Here is a 26,798-nt window from a genome sequence, read left to right as displayed (position 1 = left end):
TCCTCGAAGGCCTCGTCTCATCCAGACTGAGCCAGCTGATCATCTTCTCAGCCCCGAGCATCCGTCCTGTCATCCCTGAGAAAGACTTACAAACTCTTCGCCATGGCGTCCCCCCCAACAGATTCCATCCAGCATTCGCCCGAGAAGGGCAGTCCTCATCGGGGGTCGGGAGAGGATATGAAGACCGAGGTTATCGAGGATGGCGGCGAAGTCTTCCAGCAGGCGGAATACCGTGCCCTTGGATGGTTAGTCTCCAACCCCCCCGCATGCTGGCACTCGACCAACTGAGATGCCGACTCTGGGACGATAGGATTCGAACTGCCATCATTCTCTCAAAGCTCTGCTTCGCCACCGGTGTCCTGGCAATTCCCTCTGCATTCAGCATTGTCGGTTACGGGCCTGGCATCATCCTCCTCGTCTGCTGGGGCGCCTTGACAGCCTGTACGTGAGACGCGTGTTTGCCCCTGGCATTTGCGCAATGAACACTAACGCCGTTTCAAGACTACGCCTACATCATGTATGCCTTCCGAATGCGCTATTCTGGCGTCCATAATATTGCAGATGCTGCGGGACTCGTGGGCGGTCCGATCGCTCGCGAAGTTGCCGGAGGGCTTTTCCTTCTCACTTGGATGTATGCATACCCCGGAGGCCATAATGGTTAAACGTACCTTCTTGCTAACCCTACGAATAGCCTGGCAACTGGTTCGGGCTTTATAGGACTGGCGCAGGGGTTCCAGGTTCTCGCGAGCAAACACGTCTGTACCGTGGTCTGGACCTTGGTTGCCGCTATTTGTACCGCACTGGTCGCCAGCATCCAGACTCTGGGCAAGTTGGCCATTCTGACGTGGATTGGATTCGCCTCCATCTTCACAGCCGTCTTTATCGTTGTCGTCGGAGTTACACAGGTTGATCGGCCTGCTGCCGCTCCCCAAGAAGGCCCATTTGATATGGAGGTTCTGGCAGTCGGGGCACCTACTTTTATCCCCGGATTTGTTGCCGCCATCAACCTCTTCGGTAAGCTATGCCTCGTGATTTCAGGAGAATCTCACATGCTTACAAAGATGGTAGCGGGCTATGGCTCCACGCCGACTTTCATGCCTGTGATTGCCGAGATGAAGACTCCCAAGTCCTTCACCAAGGCCCTCTTCTCCTCCCAAGGTTTCCTAGTTTCATGCTACGTCTCCTTCGCCCTCGTTGTCTACGTGTAAGTCTCTCCTGTTGTGTGACGCTGGGAATCACGGTCTCACTTGTGAGCAGGTACTGTGGCCAATATGTCGCTAGCCCATCATTAGGAAGTGCTGGAGGAACATTGGAGAAGATAGCCTACGGCATCTCGATTCCGGGTTTTATCATGACCTCCACTCTTTGGGTCCATCTCGCAGCCAAATTTGTCAGTTGCTCTTGTTCAGCCCGCTGTGACCTAGCTAACAGAATGCTCAGCTGCTCGTCCGCATCCTTCGAAATTCTGAGCACCTCCAAAACCACAGTTTGATTCACTGGACAGTCTGGCTGTATGTCACTCTACCGCCCTCGCTCAGACGTCATTTACTGATACATCAATCAGAGGTTCCACTATTGGCATCAGCGCAGTTGCATTCATTATCGCTGGAGCCGTCCCTTTCTTCAGCTACCTCATTGGTCTCATCGGCTCGCTCTGCTGCGCTCCGACTTGCGTACGTTGATCCACCCCCCAAAGACTTTGAGAGATTTCCCAGCTGCTAACACTCAAGATAGTTGATCATTCCCGCCTTTATGGGTTTGTACATGGACTGGGAGTTACGTGGAACCAACAAGGTCAAGCAAGTGCTGTGCTACTTTCACATTTTCACGGTTGTTTTGGGGACATTCATGACGGTTACTGGAACCTATACGACCATCCAGAGCATCATCGATGCGTACAAGCTTGGTACCGTAGGAAGCCCGTTCACTTGCTCTTAAATCAGGGTTGCAAGGCCAGAAAGGGGAATTCTAGGGCATTGTTGTCATCGGCTAGCCATTTCTTTGTCACCCACCAACTCATATAACCTTGTATCTCTACTATGTAGCCTGCTTTCCAATCATCGTAACGGTAGGAATATGATGGTACTGTGACAGGTAGATAAGAAGGCTCTTTAAAGAAAGTATTTCTTGAACTTTGAGAGTATCAGGCGAACTGCTAGCTTCACGGGGTCTCGCCACGGGATATCAGCTGGGCAACATTGACCACACTGCTGGTTACTTGAGGTAAAAGCGGCCGGTAAGAGTTCATTCTGTATCTACACCATTTTCTTATTACCTTCCTCATGGAGTCCACGCTCGGTGCTGGGGGTGACATCGCTCCACTATTTTATTACGAGGCCGAAGCTGAGAAGCCCGTAATGGACAGACAGCGGTGAGCAGCAAGTTGAGCGAACAGCAGAGAAAGCAAACTCGAAGACGTTGTTGCGTTGAACACAAGGTGGTGGATATACGACGTAAACGTGAATTCTGAGTTTCAGGAACCTAGCACATTCAAATTCCCAGATTCACATGGACCGCCTTCGTCTGCGTGTACGCATCAAGGGCATACTGCCCGAGCTCCCGGCCAATGCCGGAGGATTTATACCCCCCAAAGGGAACCCCGTAGTGTGTATCGCCCGAGGAATTCAAGAAGACCATGCCAGCCTGTAGCCTTCTCGCCATTTTGTGCCCCTTGGTAATGTTTTCCGTGAAGACTGCTGCAGAAAGTCCGTAACAGCTGTTGTTCGCCTTGCTCAGTACTTCATCGAAGGTCTTAAACTTGGAGATGGCGACAACAGGGCCGAAAATCTCTTCCTGGACTATTTTCATATCCTCAGTCGTCTACGATCAGGCATGGTTAGTTGAGCGTCCAAGTCGATCTGTGGTCAACTTACATCAGCAAAAATGGTGGGTTCGATAAAATACCCCTTCTGTCCATGTGTGGCACCACCGTAGACGAGGCGGGCACCGCTCTTCTTCCCCTCTTCAATGTACGATAGCACCTTTTCATACTGTGCCTTGGAGATCTGCGGTCCCTGCCAAGTGTCTGCATCAAAGGGGTCCCCAAGGAGGTGGTGCTTTCGAGTGACCTCCGTAAACTTCTCAATGAAGCGATCGTAGAACCCTTCTTGGACATAAATCCTCGAGGTAGAGATACAAGTCTGTCCTTGATTATCCATGATGCCCACGTGGCACCATTTCACGGCTTGATCTAGGTCTGCATCGTCAAAGACGATACTGGGGTTCTTCCCACCACACTCGAGGGTAATGTTCTTTAGGTTAGATGCAGCAGAGCGCATGATGGCTCTTCCTGTGGTGGTACTCCCTGTAAAGGCGATCTTGTCGACATCCAAATGCTCTGCGAGAGCTTTTCCGGTAACGCTTCCGAGACCAGGCACGATATTCACAACACCAGGAGGGAAGCCAGCTTCAACAACTAGCTTGCCAAAATAGAGGGCAGAGAGGGGCGTCTGTTCAGCTGGCTTCAGGACGATTGCGTTGCCACAAGCAAGAGCAGGGGCGACCTTCCAGGTCAACATCATGAAGGGGAAATTCCTACGTCTCTTAGCATGCATATTCCAGATGGCAGTGCAGGCAACGTACCATGGGATAATCTGTCCGCAGACACCAAGAGGCTCACGAAGCACATACGCAAACTTGGAAGGATACGTTTCAACCGTGCTGCCGCTGAGTTTGTCTGCTGCGCCAGCATAATATTTGAAGACGTTGTGTGAGGCAGCGATGTCTACGTTGAGAGCTGCAGAGAATGTCTGAAGAAAGCGTTTAGAAGGAAGAAGATGAACAGAGGAATGTCATTTTTCTCTTACCTTGCCATTGTCCATCGCATCAATGCTCGCAAGAAGCTCACGATCCCGATCGATGAGACCCGCAAGTTTCATGAGGAGATTTCCACGTTCAGCGGCCGGGAGCTCCGACCACTGGCCCTCAAAAGCCCGCCGAGCAGCAGCAACAGCAGCATTGACATCGTTACCGGACGCCCCTGTGAAAGTGGCGATGTCTTCCTCGGTGCTGTCTTGGGGGTTAGTCGAGATTTGTTAGCAAGAGCAACCGAGGAAGGGTACGCACGCGGGATTGATGACTGTGAACGCATCTCCAGATGCTGCCATGAACTCATTATCGATGAAAAGCCCGGTTGGCTGAGAATACTCAAGCCCATTGGGCAGGGTGATCTGGAGGGATGAAGCCATGGCTGCCTACACTCGTAGCTTCAAAGAAGAGTGTGATGAACAAGGCGAGAGCCAGAACTGAAGATTTCTCCTCAAGCCTTCTATCCTTTCTTTTTGAATTTTCCCGGTTATTCTTCTTCACATCGACTGTCGCACATGTCTGGTCAAATGGGTTGGGGCCCGGGGGATAGGAGCGAAATCTGACCGAGCGTCGCGTTTCTCCGGCGCTAGCACTTGTCCGCGCCGACATTACAATCAACACCGGGCCGGTTCTTCATAGAGGGGGGGCTAATACCGGGTTCACGGGTTCATTCAATTCATTCAGGCTGTCTTTTCAGCAAGACTCGGGCCATTTCGGTTGGTTACTTCAACTTCCTCCCAAGATATACCTTTGAGGGCAAAAAAATGCAAGAATGGGCCCCATATCCCGTCCCAGAGGGGATTCAATTCAGCCAGGACCTGCTCATTCCTAAGAATAAACTTGGCGAGTGCACTGTGCCACTCCCCGTCCACCTAGTCGAAGTCATGTTGGATACCTTCCAGGTCTGGAGCGAAGAGTTTGAGTTATGTATCCAAGATCTTGAGGAGCTCGAGCCGCTCGCATCACTTTCAGCACTTGAGGTTACAAGCCAGATTGTTTGTAATTCATCAAAAGAGGGGAGTGTATGACATGAGCCAACGGGCAGTGTTGTTCAAGTAGTGATCAATCGTTCTTCACCCACAATTGGGTCATCTCTTTCGGCCGGTTGCCTGAGGCCACCAAGACCGCTACTTGGCGGGGTATCAAATTGCATCACCGGTTCTTGTCACTCACTACTCGCAGTCATTGATCTCCCTATGCCCAGCGTTCCGACCTGCGTGCAGCACTATGCGACCTGTAAAGGCATGCTTGCAGTGCAGGAGTGGAAAGCGAAGATGCGACCGGACAGGCGATTTGGCATGTTCTCAATGTATCCAGCGAAACCTGCCATGCTCAGCCGCCATCAATAGCCTCCAGTCCGCAAAGTCCCTTCCTCCAGTTGTATCAACTCGTTCCAGCGAAGAGACCATTCACTTGGTCGATCTCTACTTTCGATTCATTCATGACCAGCCTCACAGCCTCTTTCACCAGCCCTCCTTCAAAGCAAGCGTCGTCGCGGGCACCGCCTCTCAGCCTGTTCTTCTGAGCATGATGGGCATGGCGGCACGGTACATTCGCACTCCCTGGCCGGCATTGGCTCATATCATTTAGCGACTAGTTTTGACAGAGCACCAGGTTTGCCACACAGCCCGACATACGCTCCCGCGGGCCCGTGTATTGCACCCAGGGAAAGGTGGCGTTGAAGGACGATCTCGAGCATATCTGCATCGAGAACATCCAAGCGTGTATCCTGGTGGGAAACAACTTTATGGGTGATTGTCACGCAGATGTTGAGTCGTTATACTTTGGTACATTGCTCCGTTGATAGGACACGACCTGAAAGTCGCAACATGGTGGCTAATCATGTCATCCAGCACTTGCCAATCGCATGGCTCAGATGCTCAATCTTGGCGTTTGCAACGAGGCTGATGACGGAATCACGCGCGAAACAAAACGCCGCATATTCTGGACTTTATTCATCACCGACACCTGGGCCAGTGGTGGTTCAGACCTGTCGCGCCAGTTCGGATGGCAAGCCAAGCAGCCGCGGGTGCCCATGGACGAATACGTCTTCTCCATGATGATGCCAGGAGACCCAGATATCGCTGATTTGGAATGGAGGCCCGGCCTATGGGGGCACATGGTGAGACTGGTCAAGATATACACTCAGATACAACAACTTCACAGGGAGCTCGCCGAGACAGACACGTGGGACGAGGCTCTGATGGATGCGTCGGTTCGACGCCTCGAAGCCGATCTCGACGCCTTTGAGCAGAACCTCGACCCCGGGTTAACATTCTCCATGGAAAACCTGGCAGCGTTTGTAAGCCAGGGCCTCGGCAGCGTCTTTATTGCTTTCCATCTAGGCTATCATCACTACTACACGCTGCTCTTCTACCAGTACCTCGACCAGCGTCGGCCTTCTACGAGGAACGGCAAGAAATATGCAGATCGCTGCAAAACTCACGCGGCGATTATATGTGATGTGCTCAAAGCCTCGCGGGAGGTTCCCGGAGCCCCGGCACTGTACAACATTGTGGGCCATGTCACGATTGTATCTTCTTCGGTGCTGCTGCACACGTACCTGTTCGGCGAGCCTCATGAGCTCGAAGACTCCAAGAGTCGCCTTGAATCGAACCTCAAGTCACTGGTACAACTACGAAGCTACTGGCCGAGCGTGGAGCTTATGGTATTGAGCCACTGTGAGGCAATATGTTGCATCTGTTGCTTACTATTCGTCGCAGATAAATCGACTGGTGGTGTTCCAGAAGAATTGCATAAGATCTCTCAGCAGAAACACCCACCGCTTTGACAAGTGGATGGTCAAGTTCCTCATTGCACATTCTTTGGCACTTGAGGACAAGGCGGATAATGCGTGGCCTGATTCCGATGCGAGCCAACTTGGAAATGTTCACTTTGAAAGGAGCCGCGTTACTCAATCTATGATGATGGACATACAGAACTCGGAAACTTTTGGAGGAGCCGCAGGGTAGCCTGAAAGGTCCTCGCAGAGAGTGTGAACTGGGACGATATTATCTGGAGCAGGCAAACGCAAGGCCTGGACTCGTTTTATGAATAATGTACAAAGCATCTCTACGTTGACATGCGGAAGTGGACGGGCGGTTCAATCCATGAGGCATAAGTTGACTTCCTCTCAATATTGGCACATAATGTCGGTGATTACTCAAATCCTCGCTCCAACAAAGTCCCGCTCTTGGGCCTAGATTTGGTCTGGACTTTGCAGATTCGGGCTCGTAGGTAACTTAGCATGCAACCCCTTGCTTTCGGGGTCATCTCTTGGACGCCAGACAAGGTGGAGGAGCTCTTGTGGAGAGGGGGTGGCATTAGCTAGCGAGCATCCACCTCGTGCCGGCTTTCAATCCCTTCAGCCAATAGCTCAGCTTCAAAGCCGGGAGCAGGTGAACTGCCAACCAGATCACAGTAAGGCCGGGAAGGGGCACCAATCAAATCGGTTGAAAGCCGGCGCCAGACACAACCCCTGAATAGAGTTCCATAGCCCCCGTGACGGAATGTTTCATCGGATCGGGACCTTCGCCAACCTTGAGGCCCGTGAAGGGTGAGGACAGGCGAGATGATGACTAGCTCAAGGTATGTCGCGATTCCGCTTCCACGGGTGCTCAATCTACCGTCAGCACTTTGACTAGGGACAATCCAGTGCCAATGCCTCAAACGTGACCTTAGCACTTATAACCGTGGAATTGCTAGACACATTCACTGTACGCACCACAAGTCTGGTTCTAGAACCCCGGGAAAGGAGTCTAAGAGCATGTACTACACTGTCGGTCTAAGCTGTGATGTCTAATCTATAATGGCCCTGGAGCAACGTCAACGTCTTGCCCTTGAAGCTCCTAGTCTCATTGACCGGCAGCCTCTGAATCTCCACCGTGCTGTTCTCACATGGCAGAACAAGCTCGCACAAAGTCCCAGCCGGCACGCTGACATCTACATCAGCCTTTGCCTTATCCTGTTTGCCTCTACGGTCGAAACGAACTGATATCAAGCCATAGGGCGACTCGATCTCCCCCTCGACATAGTCAAACTCGGCCTTGAAGCACGGCCTGAGCCTCCACGTGCGATACGCGTCCGTCAGCGGCCTGACGCCGAGTGCCGAGTCGTAGAACCACTCGTATATCGTCCCGAGCATGTCGTGGCACTTGGAGCGGCAGTTGTCCTGCCAGAACTCCAGCAGGCTCGTCTCCCCGCGTCGCAGGAACCGCATGTACGAGGGGTGCTCCTCTTGTCGAATCATGGTGAGCACAATGTCGGGCCGGTCCACGTCCTGCTCTGCCAGCGTGTTCCAGAGGTACTTGAGGCCGATTTCGCCGGCGCGCATGACATGCCCCGAGTCTTCGGCAGCGGCAACAAAGGCTTGGATGACGTCGGCGCGGTGCTGCGGCGGGACGAGACCGTGCTGGAGGGCTACAGCCTGGGCTACCATGGTACGGTCCTGTGTGTTGGGATTGTCCCGGGAGGTATAGAAGGCGTAGGGAAATGTCTTCTTGTCAGTGACGAGGAGCTGTTGGTTGTAGACAGCGTATATTCGTTCAGCCCAAGAGGTAAATCTTGCCTCATCACTAGCGAAGCCCAGTTCCTTGGCCATCATGGCCACGTTTTGCAGGCACTTATAGTAGATGGCCGTTTCGATATTTGCTTGGTGGTTCCCAAACGCAATGGCGTAGCCCCAGTCCCCGAGACCGTGTTCGATGAGCCCGCCGAGCCGTTCTTTGCCTCGCATGTATTCCATGTACTGTACGCATGGTCGATAGATCTTCGCAAAGACACTTGTGCTACCGTAGTAATGTTTGATAAGCTCCGGGAGCAAGCAGACGGCGCCTCCCCAGGTGATGGTGTCATGCATCGGACCACACCTTTCAACCCGTGTCAGTGGTTACCAGAGCGAGAACAGAAGAAAGAACATACATGTATCTGACCAAGGGCGCCATAGTGGGTACAAGACCGGAAGGGTCTTGGGCGTCAATAATGTCATCCAGGATCTTGGAGTACACAGCCTCCATATCTCGCACGTACTGTGTGGCCGGGAAGAGAAGAGATGTCACCTCCAGCCATCCAAACTTTTCGATCTGCGGACAGTCGGTGTGGTAGCTAAAGATGTTGGAGCTAAATGTCCAATAGCAGGCGTTTATCAAGGCGTTGACGTCTTCTTTGTCCGTCTTGACGAAGCCAAGCTTCGGGGCGCCAGACGAGACGTGGCGGGCAGTCAGAGAGTGAATAATGGGAAGACCGTCCTTGCCGTCGAGTGAGGCTCCTTCAATCTGGATGTATCGGGCGCTCGTGAAGCTAAAGTCAGGCGTCCAAACTTCTTGCTCCTCTTGGCCTGAGAGTGTGATCTTTGAGTAGACACCCGTCTCGAACTTCTTGAACAAGGGATCCGGCATGAGTACTAGGCCGTCTTCTCCGATCGTCTCCGAGTACCTGACGCGATACTCTGCCCCGGCGATGCCGCTGGCTACGACTCGTACCATGATTGACGCATTCTGGCCGAGATCGTACATGATGACCCCTGGCTTGACCACGACTTGGCTGACAGGTGTAAAAGTGTTGTGCAAGATGACGGGATGTTGGCTCTGGTAGTGCAACTTGCCTCTTGGCCCCGTGAGCGGCTTAGCAAGCTGCCAGTCTACATCATCAAAACCCGGTGCATCCCAGCCAACTGGATACGCCCGCCTGTCATGATCTTCAGAAGCGTAGATATTCGCAAGTGTCGTGGCGCTCTTGCGGGCTTTCCAGCTCGGATCGGAGATGATACACTCATGCGTGCCATCTGCATAGTGCGCATGGATCTCGGCAAAGAAGCACAGTTCGTTTCCGTAACGCACGTACGTATTATCCTCGTACATGGGCCAGAAAAAGCGATCTCCTTGGTCCCCAGCGTAGAAGCCATTGCCCACATGGGCTGCGATGGCATTCTCCCCTTGGAAGATGTGCTGTGTCACGTCGTACCCGACAAACTGGACTGTTCTGTGATAGTTGGTCCAGCCGGGGTCCAGTACATGCGATGAGGCCGGCCTGCCATTGATGGCAAGATTGAAATGGCCCAGGCCCGAGGCAAGAACGATGACGCGTGAAGGCTTGCGCTGGAACGTGAAGGATTTCCGGAGATAGAGAGGCTTGTCACTTCCGTTGCCGATCCATACGGCCTTCCAGCGGTTTGCCTCATCCTCGAACCAAGTGCGGAATATGAGACTAGAGTGCGGCATCTGTCTGGGTCAGCAATCTCAAGGCAGGGAGGGACATGGAGGTGTTTGGTATTCACATAGGTTTGGTTCATGCTGTAGGGCGGCAGCAGTCTCGAAGACCGAGGGTACGACGTGTAGAACTCGTTGACGGAGCTGATGGCTTCATCCCCATGCTGGTCCCAGACGGTCACGGTCCAGTAGTAGGGCGTCGTCGACTTGAAGCCGTCCCGAGGGTTACACAGGATGTTGCGCTGCTCATTGCTCTCTATGCGGCCAGAGTCGAAGCAAAGGCCGTGCTCGTCGAAAGCTTTGCTTTCCGACACGACAATGCGGTATGCCGTCTGTTTGCCATGCTCGTCGGCGGCGCCGAGCTTCCAGAAGACTCGGAACTCGTCAACGTCGATGCCGATGGTTTCGCCAAAGCCGTGAATGCCACAGCCGATGACCTGCATGGTGAATGTTGTTGCGTGCAGAAAGCGTTGACAATGGATTCAGACTTCGGAGGTCGGCCTTTTGACGCGAAGCCGAGTTGCCCCTGGTTTGTCTTCGGGTCAAACTGGCCCGTTGGATGGGTGACCGCTTGATACACTCGCGAGCCATTTCCTGCTGTCTGACCTGACTTCCGAACAGAAGGACCCACGATGCGGATCACCGGCTCCAGATGTCGGTGACGGCGTCGATGGAGAGCGCCGGAAAACTCGACAAAGCCGGGCATGTGTCTCCATCAGCCAGGCGATGGTGGTGGGGGTGTACCTAACAAGCTGGGCCTGCTCCACGCCGCTTGTTTGCATGGACCCCTACCCTCCCAGTTCTGCGCTGGGGAAACATGGGGAGCGAACCATATTTACGAAAGACGGTGACATGTTGGCAAATCTTGCAAATGAAGGTGGCCATCACTCGGTCTAGATGCCCCCGAGATCACTAGACAATCGAAAGCCCCTGTCTAATCCCCGGGCAGAGTCCCTGGCGCTTAATCGAGAGTTACCCGATCAGCGTGTGGCTCGCCAACTCCTCCGCATTGCACCGACAAAGCGAATCCGGGGTAGCGTAGCGGTATATAAACCTCCAGCATCCCCAGACTTTGGCTCCATATCCCCCCTTCAACCCCATCTTACTCTTCAACGACAGCAGCCATGCCCAGCGGCGATGCCATCACCATTGCCTCGGCGGCCTTTCTGGCCGTCGGAGGTTTCCTCTTCGGCTACGACTCGGGCATCATCAGCTCCACCATTGCTCTTCCACACTTCAAGCAATACTTTGATTCTCCTAGCGATGACACTGCTGGAGGTATTGTCAGTTCTTTTCAGGGCGGCGCCGTCCTCGGAACTATGATCAACATGGTGGGGATCCCATTCCATTCAAGTCTGTGACCAAGCGAGACTGACTTGTGACTTGCTTTCCCCTAGGCTGTCGCGGATATTCTTGGTCGCAAGATGACCATCTTCTCCGGGTCTGTGGTCTCGCTCCTCGGTTCGGCTCTGCAGGCCGGATCCACGTCGATGGCCATGCTCATTGCTGGCCGGTTCATCGGTGGTGTGGCCGTGGGCATGCTAACCAGTACGATCCCGATGTACGCCTCCGAGATCTCCATGCCTAAGTGGAGAGGTGCTCTGTCTGGTCTTCTCCAGTGGTTCCTCAGCTGGGGCTTCCTAGTGGCACAGTGGCTAGGTTATGGATGCTCATTTTCCAAGACAGACTTTTCTTGTTCGTCACGGCAACCCGGTGAATGGTTCCATCACGTCTCGCTAACGATTTGCAGGGCGATTCCCCCTCGCCTTCCAGTGCGTTCCTGCCCTGATTCTCGTGGCCGGCATCTGGTTCCTGAACGAGTCGCCTCGATGGCTCATGGAGAAGGATAAGCATGAAGAAGCACGAACCGTCCTCAATAAGCTACGAAAAGGCGAGAATGCTTCCCAGATCGACCTCGAGTTTATAGAGATCCGAGACGTCATCGCCGCCGACCGGGAGATTGGCAAGGTGTCTGCCATGTCCATCCTCACAAAGCCCTCGTGGAGGAAGCGGCTCTTGCTCGGATGTGGAATCCAGGCCTTTGGGCCCCTCTCTGGCATCAACGTTATCAACTAGTGGGTCATGTCGTCTTTGGTTGTTTCAAATAGTTGCTAAGCCTTGACTAGCTATGGACCTCGTATCTACGAGCTCTTGGGCATCGGCACACAGACCTCGTTGATGATCATCGGTATTAGCGGTGCTCTCTCCATTGTCTACTGCACCATCGGTCTCTGGATGCTTGACAAGGTCGGCCGCGTCAAGCCACTCATGGTCTCGGCTGCCTTCCTCGGTGCCGCTCTTCTCGTCAACGCCGTTCAAGCACAGTACATTAACCCAGACAATGCCAACCAACTACGCTCCATGGTCGCTATGAACTTTGTATTCAGCCTGTTTTATACTCCTCTGGGTATCATCTCCTGGGTCTACCCGGCCGAGATCTTTCCCGTTGAGGTACGCGCCCTAGGTAACGCCATCACCACGTTTACGAATTGGCTCGTCAACCTTGTCTTTGCGCAATTTTCCCCAAGCGCACTCTCCCATATCGGATTTCGCTACTTTTACGTCTTCTTCGTCTTTAACCTCATCGCCTTCCTCTGCTTTTGGCTCTTCTACCCTGAAACCAAAGGCCGCACTTTGGAGCAGATGGATGTACTTTTCGGTGATCAGCTCGTCCCTCACGCACTAGATGACCCGATTGGTGTTATGGCTATGCAGAAAGAAGCCTCAGTGTCGGCACATGTTGAAGAAAGGCAGGTCTAACTGAGCCTACTCAAGTATTCAGCTCAAAAGATTTCTACCCCCTTCCGGAAGCTCAAAATGGAGCGCGTTCCCAAGCAGTTGGTCAAAAAGCTGCACAAGGCCAGGGGGCGGGGGCCTCAGAGGAACTCTACAGAAATAATACAGCCGTAGTACAACTGAAGCTTATGCGTTTCCATGCACAGGCGTTTAGCCCTACATCTATCGTACCACCCAGGTGCATTAGTAATCAAGGTCAATGTTGGCATCACCTCGAGATGGATTTGTCATCGCGACAGCCTTTAATAAACCATGGCCCAGAGTTTAAAAGTTGCATTTCCATTCATAATCCGCTTGCGTTTAAAATCAATCTTTGCTCTCAGTCTGCGACTATGGGCGCCAAAACGGTTCTGGTCACTGGTGCGAATGGCTACATCGGAAAAGCCGTAGCCTGCGCCTTTGTGCGTGCTGGATGGGTGACATATGGGCTCATCCGTTCCGTGCAGTCAAGCATATCACTAACAGCGGAGGAAATCATACCAATCATTGGCAGTATCGACGATGTCGTCTCCCACAAAGTCATCGAAGCGCTTCTTCCATCGACGTTGGATGTAATCGTTTCTACCACGGAGAACACATTGGACTACGTGCCGCACTTCCAAAACATAGTTAGCCTCCTTCAGACTCTGTCAATATCCAGCACGGCGAATGGTGTACGGCCATTGGTGATCTTTACCGCAGGAAGTAAAGATTATGGCGTTGGATCTCATCTTTCTGATGACCCCGGCGTGACACCACATGACGAATTGTCGGAGCTTCGTCCACCCCTCTTTGCTGCTCCTCGAGTGCAACATGCACCAAGAATCTTCGAGAACACCAACGCTTTTGCGGCTGTTCTTGTCCGACCGACCAATGTCTATGGCCGAGCGTCAAGCTATTACAGTGTCTGCTTTCGAGCTGGCTCTAGGGCAGCGTCGGCCGAGAACCCACGAGACCGGACTCTTATCGCGCCAACACAGCCCAGTTGGATATGCCATTCACTGCACATCGACGACTGCGCTGAGGCATATGTTGCCATCGCTTCTGCACCTCGACAAACCGTCGAGGGTGAGGTATTCAATATCTCATCCGAGCGTTATGAAACGGCCGAGCAAATTATCAACGCAATCATCAAAGAGTACGGCATCGCAGGTGGAGTCAAGTATGTAAACCTCAAAGATGTTGCAACCGATGAGGATGCTTCGCTGGCAATGGCGATTGGTTTTCCACAGTGGACAAGCTCGAAAAAGTTAAGGATGGCCACTGGGTGGACAGACCATCATTTGCCGTTCTCGAGTGCATTTCATCTCTACCGACTATCTTATGAAGCAGCTGCGCAGTTGCGAGACGAAAATGTGGGCAAGATTGGGAAGACTATTAAGTCACTAATGTCTACCGTTGAAAGTGTATGATATTAAATTACATGCTGGATCATCATGGAAATGACAAACCGAAGCAGTATTAGTCAAGTTGTCAAGGAATCCAGGGTGAGTTAAATGTACAGAAAAGGCCAAGTGTCATCCAATTCGGCTTGAGGCCGTCCTCCCGCAGACCTGACTTTGGGTCCTTCTTCAATGGCCTCAATGAGCTTTATAACAGGCATCTCTGTTGTCTTTCAGAGCGCCGGTAGCGGCATGCATTCAGTAGAAGAGGGAGAGGAAGAGGGGCAGTCGGGCCCATGTTTGGGACGTTCCCTTGATCAGAGCCCAGGGCACCGTTGCCGGCCATGAGTAATTCGTCCAGTGTGGGAAAAGCCAGATGATGAAGAGGAGTCTGAATGGTGGAAGTGGAGGCGAGGGAAAATGTGAAGTTGAGAGCTTAGAAGCCTCATATTGCCACAATTTAGTTATGAGAATAGAGGATAGATGATCAGCCACCGCCTTGAAACACCTCCACTGACCGCGACAGCTGATGCACTTTCTCGACGCGGCTGAAGAGCAGCCGATGAGCGAGAAGAATCGAATAGGGTTCCATACTATCGGCCCCTGACTGCCTGACAAGACATATATTACCTGGTGTCGTTATATCCCTGTGCAATGGATAGGGAAGTAGGCAATGCCCTCACTTAACCATAATTCGCGATTTTTAATATATACGACCTTGTTCCGCAACTTTCGCGTCCGTTGTTCTGACTTGGTGTATTGCAATACGAAACGCTAAGACCGACGCGCCATACCTGCCAAAGATGTTCGATAGTCTCACCTCTTCGTCCAATACGGCCGACTACGCCTTGTTCATTGGCGACCGGCAATGTGATGAACTCGAAGATGTAGCTTGATATGGTTGTCTATCAGGACATCAGTTTCGGGGAGTCTTCATCTATTGACGGTCCTTATCAGCTTTTCCAAGTCTTTCGAATTGTACGCAAATAGGGAGATACTGTATTTCGTGGTTGATGGAAGAGGATTCTTGAGATCATGGACGACCGGCCTCAATAGCATAGGACATAGCTATTGATACACTGTTATCATCCTTATCTCTTTTCACTTATCCTTTCCATCATTGGTGTCTTTAGAAGAGGCCATCGACCACAACAGCGAAGAGACAGTTGTCGGTAACTGGCGGCATCAAAACCCAGCATGCATAACTTCGCCTAAGCACCCTTAGAACGGTATTTCAATTAATTACTATTTCCCTCCGGACGATGTGCTTGTCAGCGACGTGTGGGTGTTGCGAATCACTGGTTGCTCTTCCATCAAAGTTATGCAGAAAATACCTACGCCCATCACAAAAAATATTATGCAAGTATAACTCCCTTCTTCCCCATCCCCCTTCCCACTCTTTTTGCTGCCTTCTTCCTAGATCCTCGCTTTCTACTGTCTCTAATAGTAAAGCCTCGAGGAGGGAATTGCCTTGTGCCTGGAAACCCCAGTGTCGCTCGCTCGTCTTTTCCTTTTACCAGACAGCCTTGATATCTGCTTGTGCTTGGCCGGCAGCTGCATCGTGCCACAGTAAAAGTCAATAAGCATAACCGCCCCACACTCCTCATTCCAAAGCATGTTTCGATTCCGCATGTCGTTGTGAGAGACACCATGTATAAGAAGAAGCCTCTTCAATGACTCTTGTTGTTCCTCGGCGCAAGGCCCCTCGGGCATTCGATCCCCTCCCCATGATAACAGCAGCATATGGACAATAAAAGCCATCGGGAGCGGGCAAGGTGTCTGAAGGTCGGCGCTTCCGAGGTAAACAGGAACGACGTGCCCTTGTACCGAGTTCAGTCTCGAGTAGACCTCCGACTCGTGTTTAATGCTCGGCAGGGCAGCGGCAAAGGTTCCCTTGCCAACAAATGTGTAACCGTGTTTCCGCAATGACAGCTTGAAGAGCTGTCCCCTTGCCCCATACTTGCCATCCATAGGCTGGCAGTAGCGGTAACGATAACATGCCTCGCCTATCTGAGCGTTCAAAAGCTGTATAAACTCGCGGATGTCGATATGGTGGCGAGAGCCCCCTTCTGGAGAACGATGGAGAGCCACATTGGGACACTTTTCGTCGAGTAGATCCCGCCTTATGAGGCCCCAGAGGCAGGCTTGCGTGCAGTACTGCTGAGCGTCAAGCTTGAACGAAGACCCGTCAGTGCTCGCAAAATGTTCACTATCCGAGATCCCTTTCTTTCGTTTTTTCGAACCACTGACTGCCTCTGGCATTGATGGCTGGATGCCTGCGTCGTCACTGTGGTGGTCCTCATCACTATCGGTGTCGCCGGGGCCACTCCCTACCCCCACGAGCTCTATATCCTTGCGTGATGACCTAGTAAGCCGAACGGGCGGGGACTGAGAGGGTTCGTTTTTGGCAGATGGAGATGATGCAATATATGGTACAGTTGATGGTGCTTTAGGTGATGATGGCGGACCCTCTGCGGTCGGCTCACGCATTTCAGGATACGGGTTGGGCCACGTTTGAAGACTGGCCTGCTCCCGCAGAAGCCACTCTTTGGTCTTTCTAGGCTCTAGGAAGCTCTTCAAACAAAAAGCCGACAGCTGCGTAACTCCTGTGAAGAATAGATCTGTGGCCTGGCCGTCGACATCCTTGTCTGGCTGCACCATGTGATGATACAGCACCTGAGCATCTTCATCAATCCGTAGAAAGATTAGGGAATGGCCCCTAGTGAGATACCCGAAGGTGCTTCGACAGCAAACCATGAAGTGGAAGATCTGAGCCAAGGCTTTGGCGACCTTTTCGTCCCCCCGGTCGTTGTCACGGTCATGACCAGTGGATAACTTGTGGCCTAATACGTTTGAGAGTACTTGGTCAAATAAGTCTTCCTTTTGCAGCGCTGCTTCGAAGACTTGGACGCCAATCTTGTGTGCTGCTTTGTACTCGATGGGGAAAGCAATGTCATCCTGTCCCCGGCCGTTGTGGGGGCCTTACTGTTCGCCCACAATCTGGGCGTCCACACCACCTGTCTGGAAATCCCAACCTCGCCTCCCCTCGGCGCTTTTGGGTTGTTTGAGAAGCACGCCCACTGTCCTCATTGCCATCCGGCTCTTGCAGGGTGGGTAATTGGTTCGTGAATCTGATATTTGTGCACTCGAGACCTTGGGTCATTAGATGGGATTGACACCGCGGGCCAAAGACCTTGTACACTTTCTAAGCTGGTTTCTCCAGGGCCAGGCGCTCAAACAGATTTAGGTCTGCCTCGCTAGCGACGTTTGGGCCGTCGGCCGCCTCCTACGTCTCCTCAACGCACGATAGAGATGGTAACAGCTGAGTGCCGTTGAGGACCTCGCGGATGACGTCGTAATGTGTCCGCTGCGAGCCGAGGAAGTCCTCCCATGGCCGTAGCTTGAACGGGTAGTACTTAGCGTCGACGCTTGTCGTGCTGTCGCTGGATTTCGTCAAAAGTAAGTCATCGCTGATTTGCAGGGATTTGAAGAGGTGTTCATGGCAGTATCCGAGGTATTCTTCGAGGGTCGTACGTTGTACGGCAGCCCCTAAGCCTTTGCGATTCATCGTTCTCGGACATGCCTGCTAACTATGTCTTTGCCATTTTTGATAGCGGAACTAGTAGGAGAGCCTGAACGACGCCGGCATTGCGTTATAACAAGTGTTATTGATGGAAACAAAATGATAATTGACGGTTCTCGGGTTTCAAGTGGGGTTGGGCAGAACTCACGGCGGAATTGTTATTCCGGACACGAGGTGGTGCATGACTAATCACAGGCTTCGTTGCTACCCTGGACAAATATTTGGTCCCCGTTCGTCGTTGCGAAACCAGAGGATATGGCTTTGCCCTAACTATGTCATTTGCTGTTATATGTAATGGCCTGTTTTGAAGATGCCAAAGATGGGAAGAATCGCGTCGCTTTTGCTCCGGTAAAACAGTGATCCATGGATTGGGTCAACATCATCAGCAAAGTTATTACTCTTCGCTATGCAATGGCGAGGTTGGCTTGTGGGCTGTTAGGAGATCCGAGATCCGAGATCCAGTAGTTGATACCTCGGAATCTAAGGTGATGAGGCGAACATAGATGCCGAAAGAGGTTCGATAGACGCACCAGGCTGGAGAAGTGGGATTTCATGCCGTCTCGTAAAATTCACATACTTGGCGAAGAAAAACCACCATCAATAATCGCGTGGTGCATTGAAAAGTAATTTAACCTCATAGCATACCCAAAGGGCAGATCAAGGCAACCCAGTCAGAGAGATACAGTTTCAAGGGGTTTCTTACAATATCGAAGTATTAATCAGCTCGCTGAGCAGGTTCCAGTCGATTTTGAGACCATTGAGCATGTGGCGGCGTTTGTTATGTACAGAAGAGATGAACATGAACAGACGAGGCGAGTCTTGGTAGCTTGTAGTAGCCTAGTGCAATGAAATTTGCCTAGCGAATAACATGTGAGGGATTTGATGCAATACACACTTCATTGATGATCCAGTTGAAGGTCAACACGCTCGCAATGTAGATTAAACCGTAACTGTCTCCGACCACGGCAAGGAGGACTGTGGTTTTCTAGGGGATGTCACGCTTGGAATGGATTTGGCACCAGTAGGTTGAAAAGGGAAGGCTATGCTATGGACTGGCTAGCAGTTTCCAAGGGTCAAGGTCCCCAGTTCACACTCACGCCATGGGCGGAGCCAGGCGATATGGTTGCAATTCACTAACTTACCAGTAGTACCTGCTGAGATGGCGGTCAGCAAAGACATACACGGACATGGTGTTCAAAAGCTCCTACAATACAAAAAAAATCAGATGTGCGATGCTTGTAGAGCGATGAAGATGAGCTGTTCCCAGGGCCTTGGTACAAAAACTCGACGCTGGGAAAAAAGAACCTTGCACAACTTTCATATCGTGAATGCGAAAGAGTAAGCCAGCGGCTGATCTACTAACAATAACAACACCCATAGCCATAGACCTGTTCCGAGGGAGGTGGTCAAAACCTTGCTTACAGTCGGCAAGTTGGTTGGCTTCCAGGGCCCAGGGGGCTTGCAGCTGGGGTTGGGGAGCTGTCAAGTCTTATGGGCAACTACGGCGTTTTTAGAGTAGAAGTCGACTTGTCCTCGCATGCAACAGCCGATGCCGCGTTTCTTGTGCGTAAATGACCCAGGGGCACAGTCACCATAAGCCATTTCCGAGTATCCCGCAATGGTGACAACCATACCAATCAGCGAAAAGCCTGTGACGGATTTGATCACGTGGTCGATAGTTATATCTTGCTTGAACGTGTAGATTGGAATCAACATTGATAGGAATCATGTGCTAGTGAGATACCCGTGAAATGCAAGACTTATTCGACAAAGCGAAGTCACTACTTCAGTAGACAAACCTTATACCGTTCCCATGGGAAGGTCTGAAACCAAGCAAAAGCATACCCAATCAGTGGAATAGCCGCGTGTATCTATCGGATCAGTTAGGAGCCGATCCACTGAGAAATGACAGCGATCCAGCTCGTTAGCTCGGCGGTAAAGTTCTATGTCTTCACTGGGGCGAGGAAATAAAACTAGAGGGTGGAAAAGTAGAGCATAGTTAGCTGGTTCAAACTAGAAAAGATGTCCTACGAGACAGAACCAGCGATGATGATGACTCAGAAGATAGCCACAACACCTCATAGCTTAGCTGTCGTGGTTTAGTCATGGTCCATAGCTATAGCCCATGGTAGTCCAATGATTTATGGTAGTTTAGTAGTCTCTGGCAGACATGACCTATGGTAGGCATAGTCATCATAGCGAGCTGGCGTCCTCATACTGTCCTACTTTCCAAGACACAGCCTCTCTCCCCACTTTCTCCAAGCTACAGAATCTTTGAAATGGTTTCCCTTATAATCCCGCGTGTGCGGTTGATCTATAATTGATCTTCTCCCGCTATGATGCTATGAAGTGTTGATATTGTGTTCTTCTTTATAGTTGAAGCCCGGCCCTTGATGGGATGACTGAGCCAGAAGACAGCTTATAGATAGTCATAGTGGTTCTGCAGCTCACCATGACCTGGCCTGCTCCTAGATCTTATCAACGGCTTTGGAATCGGCTGTTTGGTACCTCAGCGTCGATGAAATTGCGCTTGCTACTATCCTTTTCCCTTGAGACATTATTCCACCACTATATGGGGTCTTGCAACCGTCTTCTGCTGGGAGGGCGCATCTGGGGCTCCGGTATTTAAGGTCATGCTCCGCCTTAAACAAAAGAGCATTCGGTGTCTACCAACATCTCAATCTCGGAGTCGGGCTTTAGCCGATGACGGTCCAATAAGACGTGAGTTCCGCGAGCAACTGGGTCCTTTGACATTCGGCAGACCTATTACTCTCTTGTTGTTAGTGGCATCTTGCGTTTCTGCTCGACAAAGAAGATATCGAGACGTAAGTTGCAGGATAATGCATGAGCACATATCGCACCAAGTCATGGAGCCATGGTGACCTTTTGAAGAATGCTTCTAAGGCCCCACTGCGGTTACAAATTTAGCCAGTGTGCGTCCTTATCGTCACCCTGGTCTGTGTTGAAATATAGACCCAACAGGTTTCTAAGGTGCGAACCCATTTTATTTCATCAGTCTGAGGTCAAAGTATTATGCCAGCGGCCTAGCTCTCCCGGAATTGCTAACTGATTGCGTTGGGGAGTATGTGAAAGCACAGAGCAGCTTTGATCATCCCCATGATCCCTATCCAACCCGTTTCGCATCACTTTATGTTTTCCAAGCTCTTGCAGCACAGCATCAAGTCTATAACTTCTTCTGTATAGGTCCCACCCAGTTGGAGCCCAGATCCAACTGCTGTAGTCTGCAAATAGCAGGTGATACTGAGGGTTGGAACCAGACACGAGTTGGGAGTCTTGACGGGGGATAACCCCCCCACCAAGAGTTTGCAAGTATCTTACGTTATAACTAGGTCTAGCCAGGTTATTTGGCGTGAGAAGACAAACACAAGGTTAAACGTTAGTGATTACCTGAAATTACCTTGTCAAGAATATTGACAGGGTACAGCAAATGCTGTTTTACTCAGGAGTCTTTAGTAAGTTTACCGTGAATGCTTCGTTACTTGTTAAAGTGCTGTAGGTTGGACCTAACCATCTCAGGGGTATACATGGACTTATTATAAATAGACTGAAATGCAGGTAGGGTTAAACTAGTTGTGTAATTGGATCTCACGCGCATCCCATAGTATTCGGCGTGGAGGGTGGCTGTTTCATGGGGCCTCAAGAGTAGTAGTCCTCGATGAAATGGAACAAGTGTCAAGCCAGGAAATAAACTTAGAGGTGGCACTGAATGATTATGGCGGCCTGTTTCTTATATGTTAGTCTTTCTAACTTAAGTGTGTTCTGTTTTTTCGGATCGGGACCTCCTTGTGGTGCGTCAAGTTTTGCGAGTAATATCTGCCACATGCCTACTCATGAAAGGCCCTTTAATCCACATGCCCCGGAGAAAATGTACCCCGAATAAAGCAGATAGACTCTTTAGAGTAAGTTCATATCACTTAATAAGTCCTCCTGGTGGAATATGCCCAAATCCTGAGGTCAGTTCTTGGGTCGTGCAATGTGAACGGCCATCTTAGGAAAAGCCCTATAAACGGGAAATAATGGCTGCAAAATGGTCTGGACAATATTTTCGGCTATTTAAAGTAGTATATACTTGATTGAACCCATTCAATCCCCATTGTGGCGGCTTTCATGACATCTCTTGTGGTGTCGACAGACGCGAAAAGGCCACGCCAGGAAATTGCTTCCCACTGCCATTAACTCAAACATCAATGCTCTCAGTAAAGCTTCTAACTACTGCAAAGCTATTGCGTGTTGCCTATCGATGGCTATGACCGGATTCGTGGATTTCCTGATATCGTCTGTTGACTTGGGGAGTTTTGGGCAAAACTGAGGGCTATCAGCATTTTTACTCATAAAAGCTTCGCGACAGCGCAAACCGTATGCGCATATCACTCAACTTTATCGATATATCCCTTACTTCTGGATTTAATGTCTTATTTTTGCCATTTTCATGACTTCATCTCAAGACGGACAATCTCTCACCGAGGGCCAACATTAAATACCAACCGCCAATACTTGTGAAAACGTGACTGGAGCATAAATCACAGTACTGTATAGTCTAACGTGAACCGGCTGGAAGTTAAGTAAAGCTTGAGTGCCCTCCGTCTTGTTCTTTACTGACTTAGTTGAGGCTACTACGGGTTCTTCGGAGGACGTGGAACGGAGAAAAAGTAATGGCCTTTCCTATTTGAACACTGTTTTAGTAGACGGCCATGGCCATAAAGTTTCGTCGATCGCCTATATATCAGTTACATTGCTCTTACGAGCCAACCCCCAGAAGGGCGAGACTTACAGGTAGAGGACGTTTCGGCATTTACATATCCGTGATAAAGACAGAAGGATCGGCAGTCTCAAAATATTTATTCTCGACAGTGTCTTGGAACATTCATGGTTGTGGCAGTTGAGAACACCGGTGCTTATGTCCTCTGAACTGCGTCTCAAGGACGGATTGCTGTGAAAGGGTCAGCCTAGAGGTCGTGTTTACAGAATTGACCTCCAGCGGGCTATTAGTGGCTCCAGTATCGCCACAGGATAGAGCATTCCGAGCACCTGCGTGCGCGACGAAAGCCCTTCAGTGGGGTTACCTATTGACGGCCCATAGCGGCAATAATAGGGATGCTTCGAACAAAATCCCGTTCATTTCTTTTTTTTAAAAAAAAAAATTAAAAAAAAAAATTAAACAATTGGCTCAATTTGCCCCTTGAACTTTCCGATGTTCTCATAATGAGGCTTGCTATATGTACGTAAGGAAATTGTCATACATTTTTAGGATAGCAGGATTCCGCCAGGGGTGGCATCGTACAGATGAAAAGGAGGTAGGTCTGTTCAGTGCGCAGTGGTCATAGAAACCCTCGGTGTTCAGCGACGGGACAGTACTCAAGGAGCTTTGGGTTAGTTAAGCCTCGTCGGCAACATCTAGGTTGAAGGAGGATCAATACTGTGTACATGGCATCATGGTGTTTTCGGAATTTGATAGCACAGTCAATCAGCTTGCTGCTGCAATTCGTGTTTATAGTATAAGGCCGGCAAACTGTTAGAGTCTCCATCCAACAAGTTATGAACCGGTCCTGTCGATGAGAAAGAATTCGACCAAGTCTCAGTGATGAGACCCCGAAGATGTGACCTCTCACCTATGGCTTTTGGACATGTGGGTCGATGAGTTGAAACTATTACGGCGTGCAAGTGAAAACAAACATGATTTTCACTGTGGAAAGGTGAAAACACGTAGAGATTGACAAAGTGAATTTTCTATCCCGCACGTAGCAATACAGTCTTGATGACTCATTTCGATTGGTTGTCAGGTGGTATTGTAAGATTAGCACGCCGCGTGGTGCCAGGCCAAAATCAAAGTGTTAAGGCCCTTGTACCACTGACCAAAGGAGAACGCGCCGTCCCTAGGGCCAATTGGTATCAGGCACCTTTAATAGCAACACAAAGGCAGTGGTCCAATCACGCCTGTCCTCAATACCAAGCACGGCATGGACCCAGCCCCTCCGGGATCTGCCATATGATTGGTTATGGCTACGAACTCCCCTGTTTGTTGCTCCAAGCGAGTAGGGGAATGCTTTCCTGTCTTTGATCTCTCCCTCCGTCATGCTTAAACTTCTCGTTTTCTTCTCTTCCTTCTCCCTCCATCACTTTACCCGATCATCTTGTCGATGACATATTCTACATGATGCATCGGTTTGCCTTGCTCAAGCGCCCAAGGTCTCTCGAGTCACGATGTGACATTCGTGTCTCTTCTGTCTGCATTCCTCTTGCTTCATTTCTTTGTCGTTGCGCCCGTCCGTGGCCTTGCGCCTGCACTGCTTCGTCATGGATGCGATGCCATGATGTTGGCATTTCATCCATCGATCCATCCCATCCACCATATCATACCGTACCTAGGCCATTAACAATCGCAGATGAACTCGCTTTTCCGATGCAGACCATCGCGGAACGATCTCAACGACCATGGCAGGGACGAGGCCACTCGGTACCTTGCATGCTCATGTTTGCCAACTCGACACGATGGCGACCGCAGCCCCCTAACAACCCATTGCCCCCGAAGGTGACTCGCTTTTGCACAACTGCGTCAAGCAAACATAGGTTGTGAAATGGCCCGTGGACATTCGTAGGCAATCTATCAGGGTCCCTACTTACTCAAGTTAAACCACCTTACACAAGCGTAACTATAGGCGCTTCCTCCTCAGCCTGCTCCTCCGGTCTTCGTCCCAACGTCTCCTCATCAAGGAAAATAAACCCTAGCCTCTGATATTCTTCGCCTCCCTTCACCTTTGAAACAATCAAAGCCTGGTATTGATCATCGTAACTCCCCTCCGTCACCTTCAACAACATCAAAGCAAAAATCTCCACCCCCTCTAAACTCTTCACAATCTTCAGCGCCTCCTGCGGAGCATCTTCAGCTGTGAAGTCAAAGTCAAAGCGGGAGTGGGTACCCTCAGGTTTGCCGTTTGCAGTACGCACTTTCGGATTGTTGTCATAAGGGAAGCCTGCTTTATTAGGGTCCCAGTCCTCGATAGCAAGATAGAGACGTTCCATTGGCCCCCGTATCTTGATCCTTGCGTCAGTGACCTCGCCGTAAGGATTTACGCCTTTAAGATTCACCTTGACGTCCAGGACCTTGGCCAAGGTATCGTAATCCTGTTCGACGCCTAGGCCGGGAATTCCATCCATGGATGCCCATGACCAAGAAGGCGATCTGTACTCTTGCACTCGTCTGCATCTCAACCCTTGCCATAGAAGTCCTTCTATGAGGTGGGAACGCCAAAGACCAGCCACGTATTCGTCGTCAAGCCGTTTTGCAAAGACGCTAGCAAGACCAGAAATGGCGGGGAGTTTATCAGAGGCGTTTGTGAGTTTCCGTGGTCCGTATAACCAGAGAAGGCTGTACCATGATCCCAGCAATGCCGCTTTATTGTTGGAAATCTTTTCGTCATCACAACTGGCCTCGTTTCGGTGTTGTTCCATTCCCTCGGACTCTTCTTCCAACTTCTCGTGCACACTCTTGAATCGGTCTTTGATGGACAGACCATCTTCCCCTCGAAATCCCTCGTTGCATTCGAAAAACAGTTGCTGAGTGCCATAAAGAAGCATCCGACGTGACAGAACACGTTCCTGTAGACCCCAGGCGCGATCCGAGAGTGGCTCATCCGGCATAGATAGGTAGTCGCTGGAGATGGCTTCTTCGTGGAGGGGTAGATTAAACGCCAAAGCTTGCCCTTGTAGGTCACCAGATGTGTACCCGAACTCAACGTATTCCCTAGTCGGCCTCTCTCCAAAGAGTCCTTCAGAGGTGTCCTTGGCTCTCGAAGCAGCGACGGTCAGATAGGCATTGCAGTAGATGGACAGCATGTTGGCCGATTCCCGCTCCCAATTCTCGTGGTCATCTTGACATATGCAGATGCTGTCTATCCACAGATATCTCACTCCTAGCTCTCGTGCCAGTTTAATAGCATCTTGGTGCGTCTTGGGTAGGTCGGATATTATGATTTGGCGCTTTCGATCTGCAAGCGTGGCTTGAGTTGTAGTGCATGCCTGCTCACTACCCCAGCAATAGCTTCATGATGGACATTAGCCACAATACACTCCTTAGTACTGCTCATAGACTGCCGGCTGAAAATACCTCAAACATATATATTTTCCACATTCATGTGTCTCGGTCTCGCAGAGCCTCACGTGAGGGCTGTTGGTATCGACACCCACGTAGATGACGCGAGATGGCAATTGTGTCTCGCTAGGACTGCAGCTAGGATGCTCGTTGCACTCCTTCAGCCACTTGCGGGCTCTTGAGATTGCCGTCAAAGTTCCTCCGTGTTGTTCGACTGGTCGGCCGTGAATGATCGACTCGAGCGGGTCACCTGGGGACGTCAACACCAAACAAGGGTCAAATGAACTGCGCAGTCTCACCATCTCTCACACAAAGTCCAATCGCCGCCACCAGCCTCACCTCTTTTTTCTCTGCTCCATCCGTCAAACTCATGACCCAAAATCCATCTCCCCCATTCTCTCGCTTCACAATCCAAAGTTCCCATAATGGCCAGTCGTACCGGGTCATCGTATCGGCTTCCCATTTCGGCTTCAGCTCTTCCAACTCTGATTGGCATGATTGTACTTGCTTAAGAACCAGGCGGCAGAGATGACAGTTCAACACTGTGGCGGAATTTCGCAAGGCTTCGAGGCTTTGATGATGAGAGTAGCCTCTAATGTCTTCAGGCCATCGGTAGAATGGTTGGAGGTATGGATACCCGCTTAATTCAACGTCGAGATCTGGTGGGACTGAAGGAAGTGTTTCCCAGGGTATGCCCTTGCATAGATTGCACAAGGTCATGTTTTGATGTCTGAGACGGTCGGTTTAGGAAAAGACTAGATTGCTTAGGATCCAAGGAAAGTTCAACAACGCCCTTTTTAGCCTATGATCCGAGAGGGTGTGTAAGTAAGAACTCGGGCTGTTTTCCTAGTGGTGCAATAATTGGGAAAACGAAAGAAAACTCAAGCCAGGCTCTAAAAGGAATGGAAATCGCGCGGAACGCTGACGCCCAGACG

General features: G+C 50.8%; 8 protein-coding genes across 8 annotated transcripts; 4 read left to right on the top strand and 4 right to left on the bottom strand.

The window, feature by feature from the left end:
* Positions 1-102: 102 nt before the first annotated feature.
* Positions 103-1,938, top strand: NCS54_01509100 (Aa-trans domain-containing protein; the record flags this gene model as incomplete). The annotated part of the gene is made up of 9 exons (XM_053160201.1): positions 103-245; positions 311-441; positions 502-631; positions 692-1,014; positions 1,069-1,204; positions 1,258-1,390; positions 1,441-1,511; positions 1,565-1,673; positions 1,735-1,938. The coding sequence occupies 9 exons, from the start codon at positions 103-105 to the stop codon at positions 1,936-1,938; spliced, it is 1,380 nt and encodes a 459-aa protein (XP_053016176.1).
* Positions 1,939-2,490: 552 nt separating this feature from the next.
* Positions 2,491-4,187, bottom strand: NCS54_01509000 (Aldedh domain-containing protein; the record flags this gene model as incomplete). Its single annotated transcript, XM_053160200.1, has 5 exons — positions 2,491-2,820; positions 2,874-3,534; positions 3,583-3,749; positions 3,807-4,008; positions 4,066-4,187. The coding sequence occupies 5 exons, from the start codon at positions 4,185-4,187 to the stop codon at positions 2,491-2,493; spliced, it is 1,482 nt and encodes a 493-aa protein (XP_053016175.1).
* Positions 4,188-4,691: 504 nt separating this feature from the next.
* On the top strand, positions 4,692-6,779 carry NCS54_01508900 (Zn(2)-C6 fungal-type domain-containing protein; the record flags this gene model as incomplete). The annotated part of the gene is made up of 5 exons (XM_053160199.1): positions 4,692-4,802; positions 4,990-5,354; positions 5,422-5,594; positions 5,661-6,475; positions 6,531-6,779. The coding sequence occupies 5 exons, from the start codon at positions 4,692-4,694 to the stop codon at positions 6,777-6,779; spliced, it is 1,713 nt and encodes a 570-aa protein (XP_053016174.1).
* An 812-nt stretch (positions 6,780-7,591) lies between these two features.
* Positions 7,592-10,456, bottom strand: NCS54_01508800 (Alpha-L-rhamnosidase; the record flags this gene model as incomplete). Its single annotated transcript, XM_053160198.1, has 3 exons — positions 7,592-8,675; positions 8,728-10,025; positions 10,082-10,456. The coding sequence occupies 3 exons, from the start codon at positions 10,454-10,456 to the stop codon at positions 7,592-7,594; spliced, it is 2,757 nt and encodes a 918-aa protein (XP_053016173.1).
* Positions 10,457-11,137: 681 nt separating this feature from the next.
* On the top strand, positions 11,138-12,773 carry NCS54_01508700 (MFS domain-containing protein; the record flags this gene model as incomplete). The annotated part of the gene is made up of 4 exons (XM_053160197.1): positions 11,138-11,344; positions 11,411-11,708; positions 11,764-12,088; positions 12,140-12,773. The coding sequence occupies 4 exons, from the start codon at positions 11,138-11,140 to the stop codon at positions 12,771-12,773; spliced, it is 1,464 nt and encodes a 487-aa protein (XP_053016172.1).
* A 347-nt stretch (positions 12,774-13,120) lies between these two features.
* NCS54_01508600 (Epimerase domain-containing protein) lies at positions 13,121-14,200 on the top strand (the record flags this gene model as incomplete). The annotated part of the gene is made up of 1 exon (XM_053160196.1): positions 13,121-14,200. The coding sequence occupies exon 1, from the start codon at positions 13,142-13,144 to the stop codon at positions 14,198-14,200; it is 1,059 nt and encodes a 352-aa protein (XP_053016171.1). The 5' UTR covers positions 13,121-13,141.
* A 1,410-nt stretch (positions 14,201-15,610) lies between these two features.
* On the bottom strand, positions 15,611-17,738 carry NCS54_01508500 (Hypothetical protein; the record flags this gene model as incomplete). The annotated part of the gene is made up of 2 exons (XM_053160195.1): positions 15,611-17,128; positions 17,472-17,738. The coding sequence occupies 2 exons, from the start codon at positions 17,736-17,738 to the stop codon at positions 15,611-15,613; spliced, it is 1,785 nt and encodes a 594-aa protein (XP_053016170.1).
* A 6,672-nt stretch (positions 17,739-24,410) lies between these two features.
* Positions 24,411-25,607, bottom strand: NCS54_01508400 (HET domain-containing protein; the record flags this gene model as incomplete). Its single annotated transcript, XM_053160194.1, has 1 exon — positions 24,411-25,607. The coding sequence occupies one exon, from the start codon at positions 25,605-25,607 to the stop codon at positions 24,411-24,413; it is 1,197 nt and encodes a 398-aa protein (XP_053016169.1).
* Between the last annotated feature and the right edge of the window lie 1,191 nt (positions 25,608-26,798).

Source organism: Fusarium falciforme, chromosome 14 (genome assembly GCF_026873545.1).
Source record: "Fusarium falciforme chromosome 14, complete sequence".
Taxonomy (NCBI): domain Eukaryota; kingdom Fungi; phylum Ascomycota; class Sordariomycetes; order Hypocreales; family Nectriaceae; genus Fusarium; species Fusarium falciforme.
The sequence above is the reverse complement of the archived record's forward strand: the minus strand, read 5'-3'. Positions and strand labels throughout refer to the sequence as shown.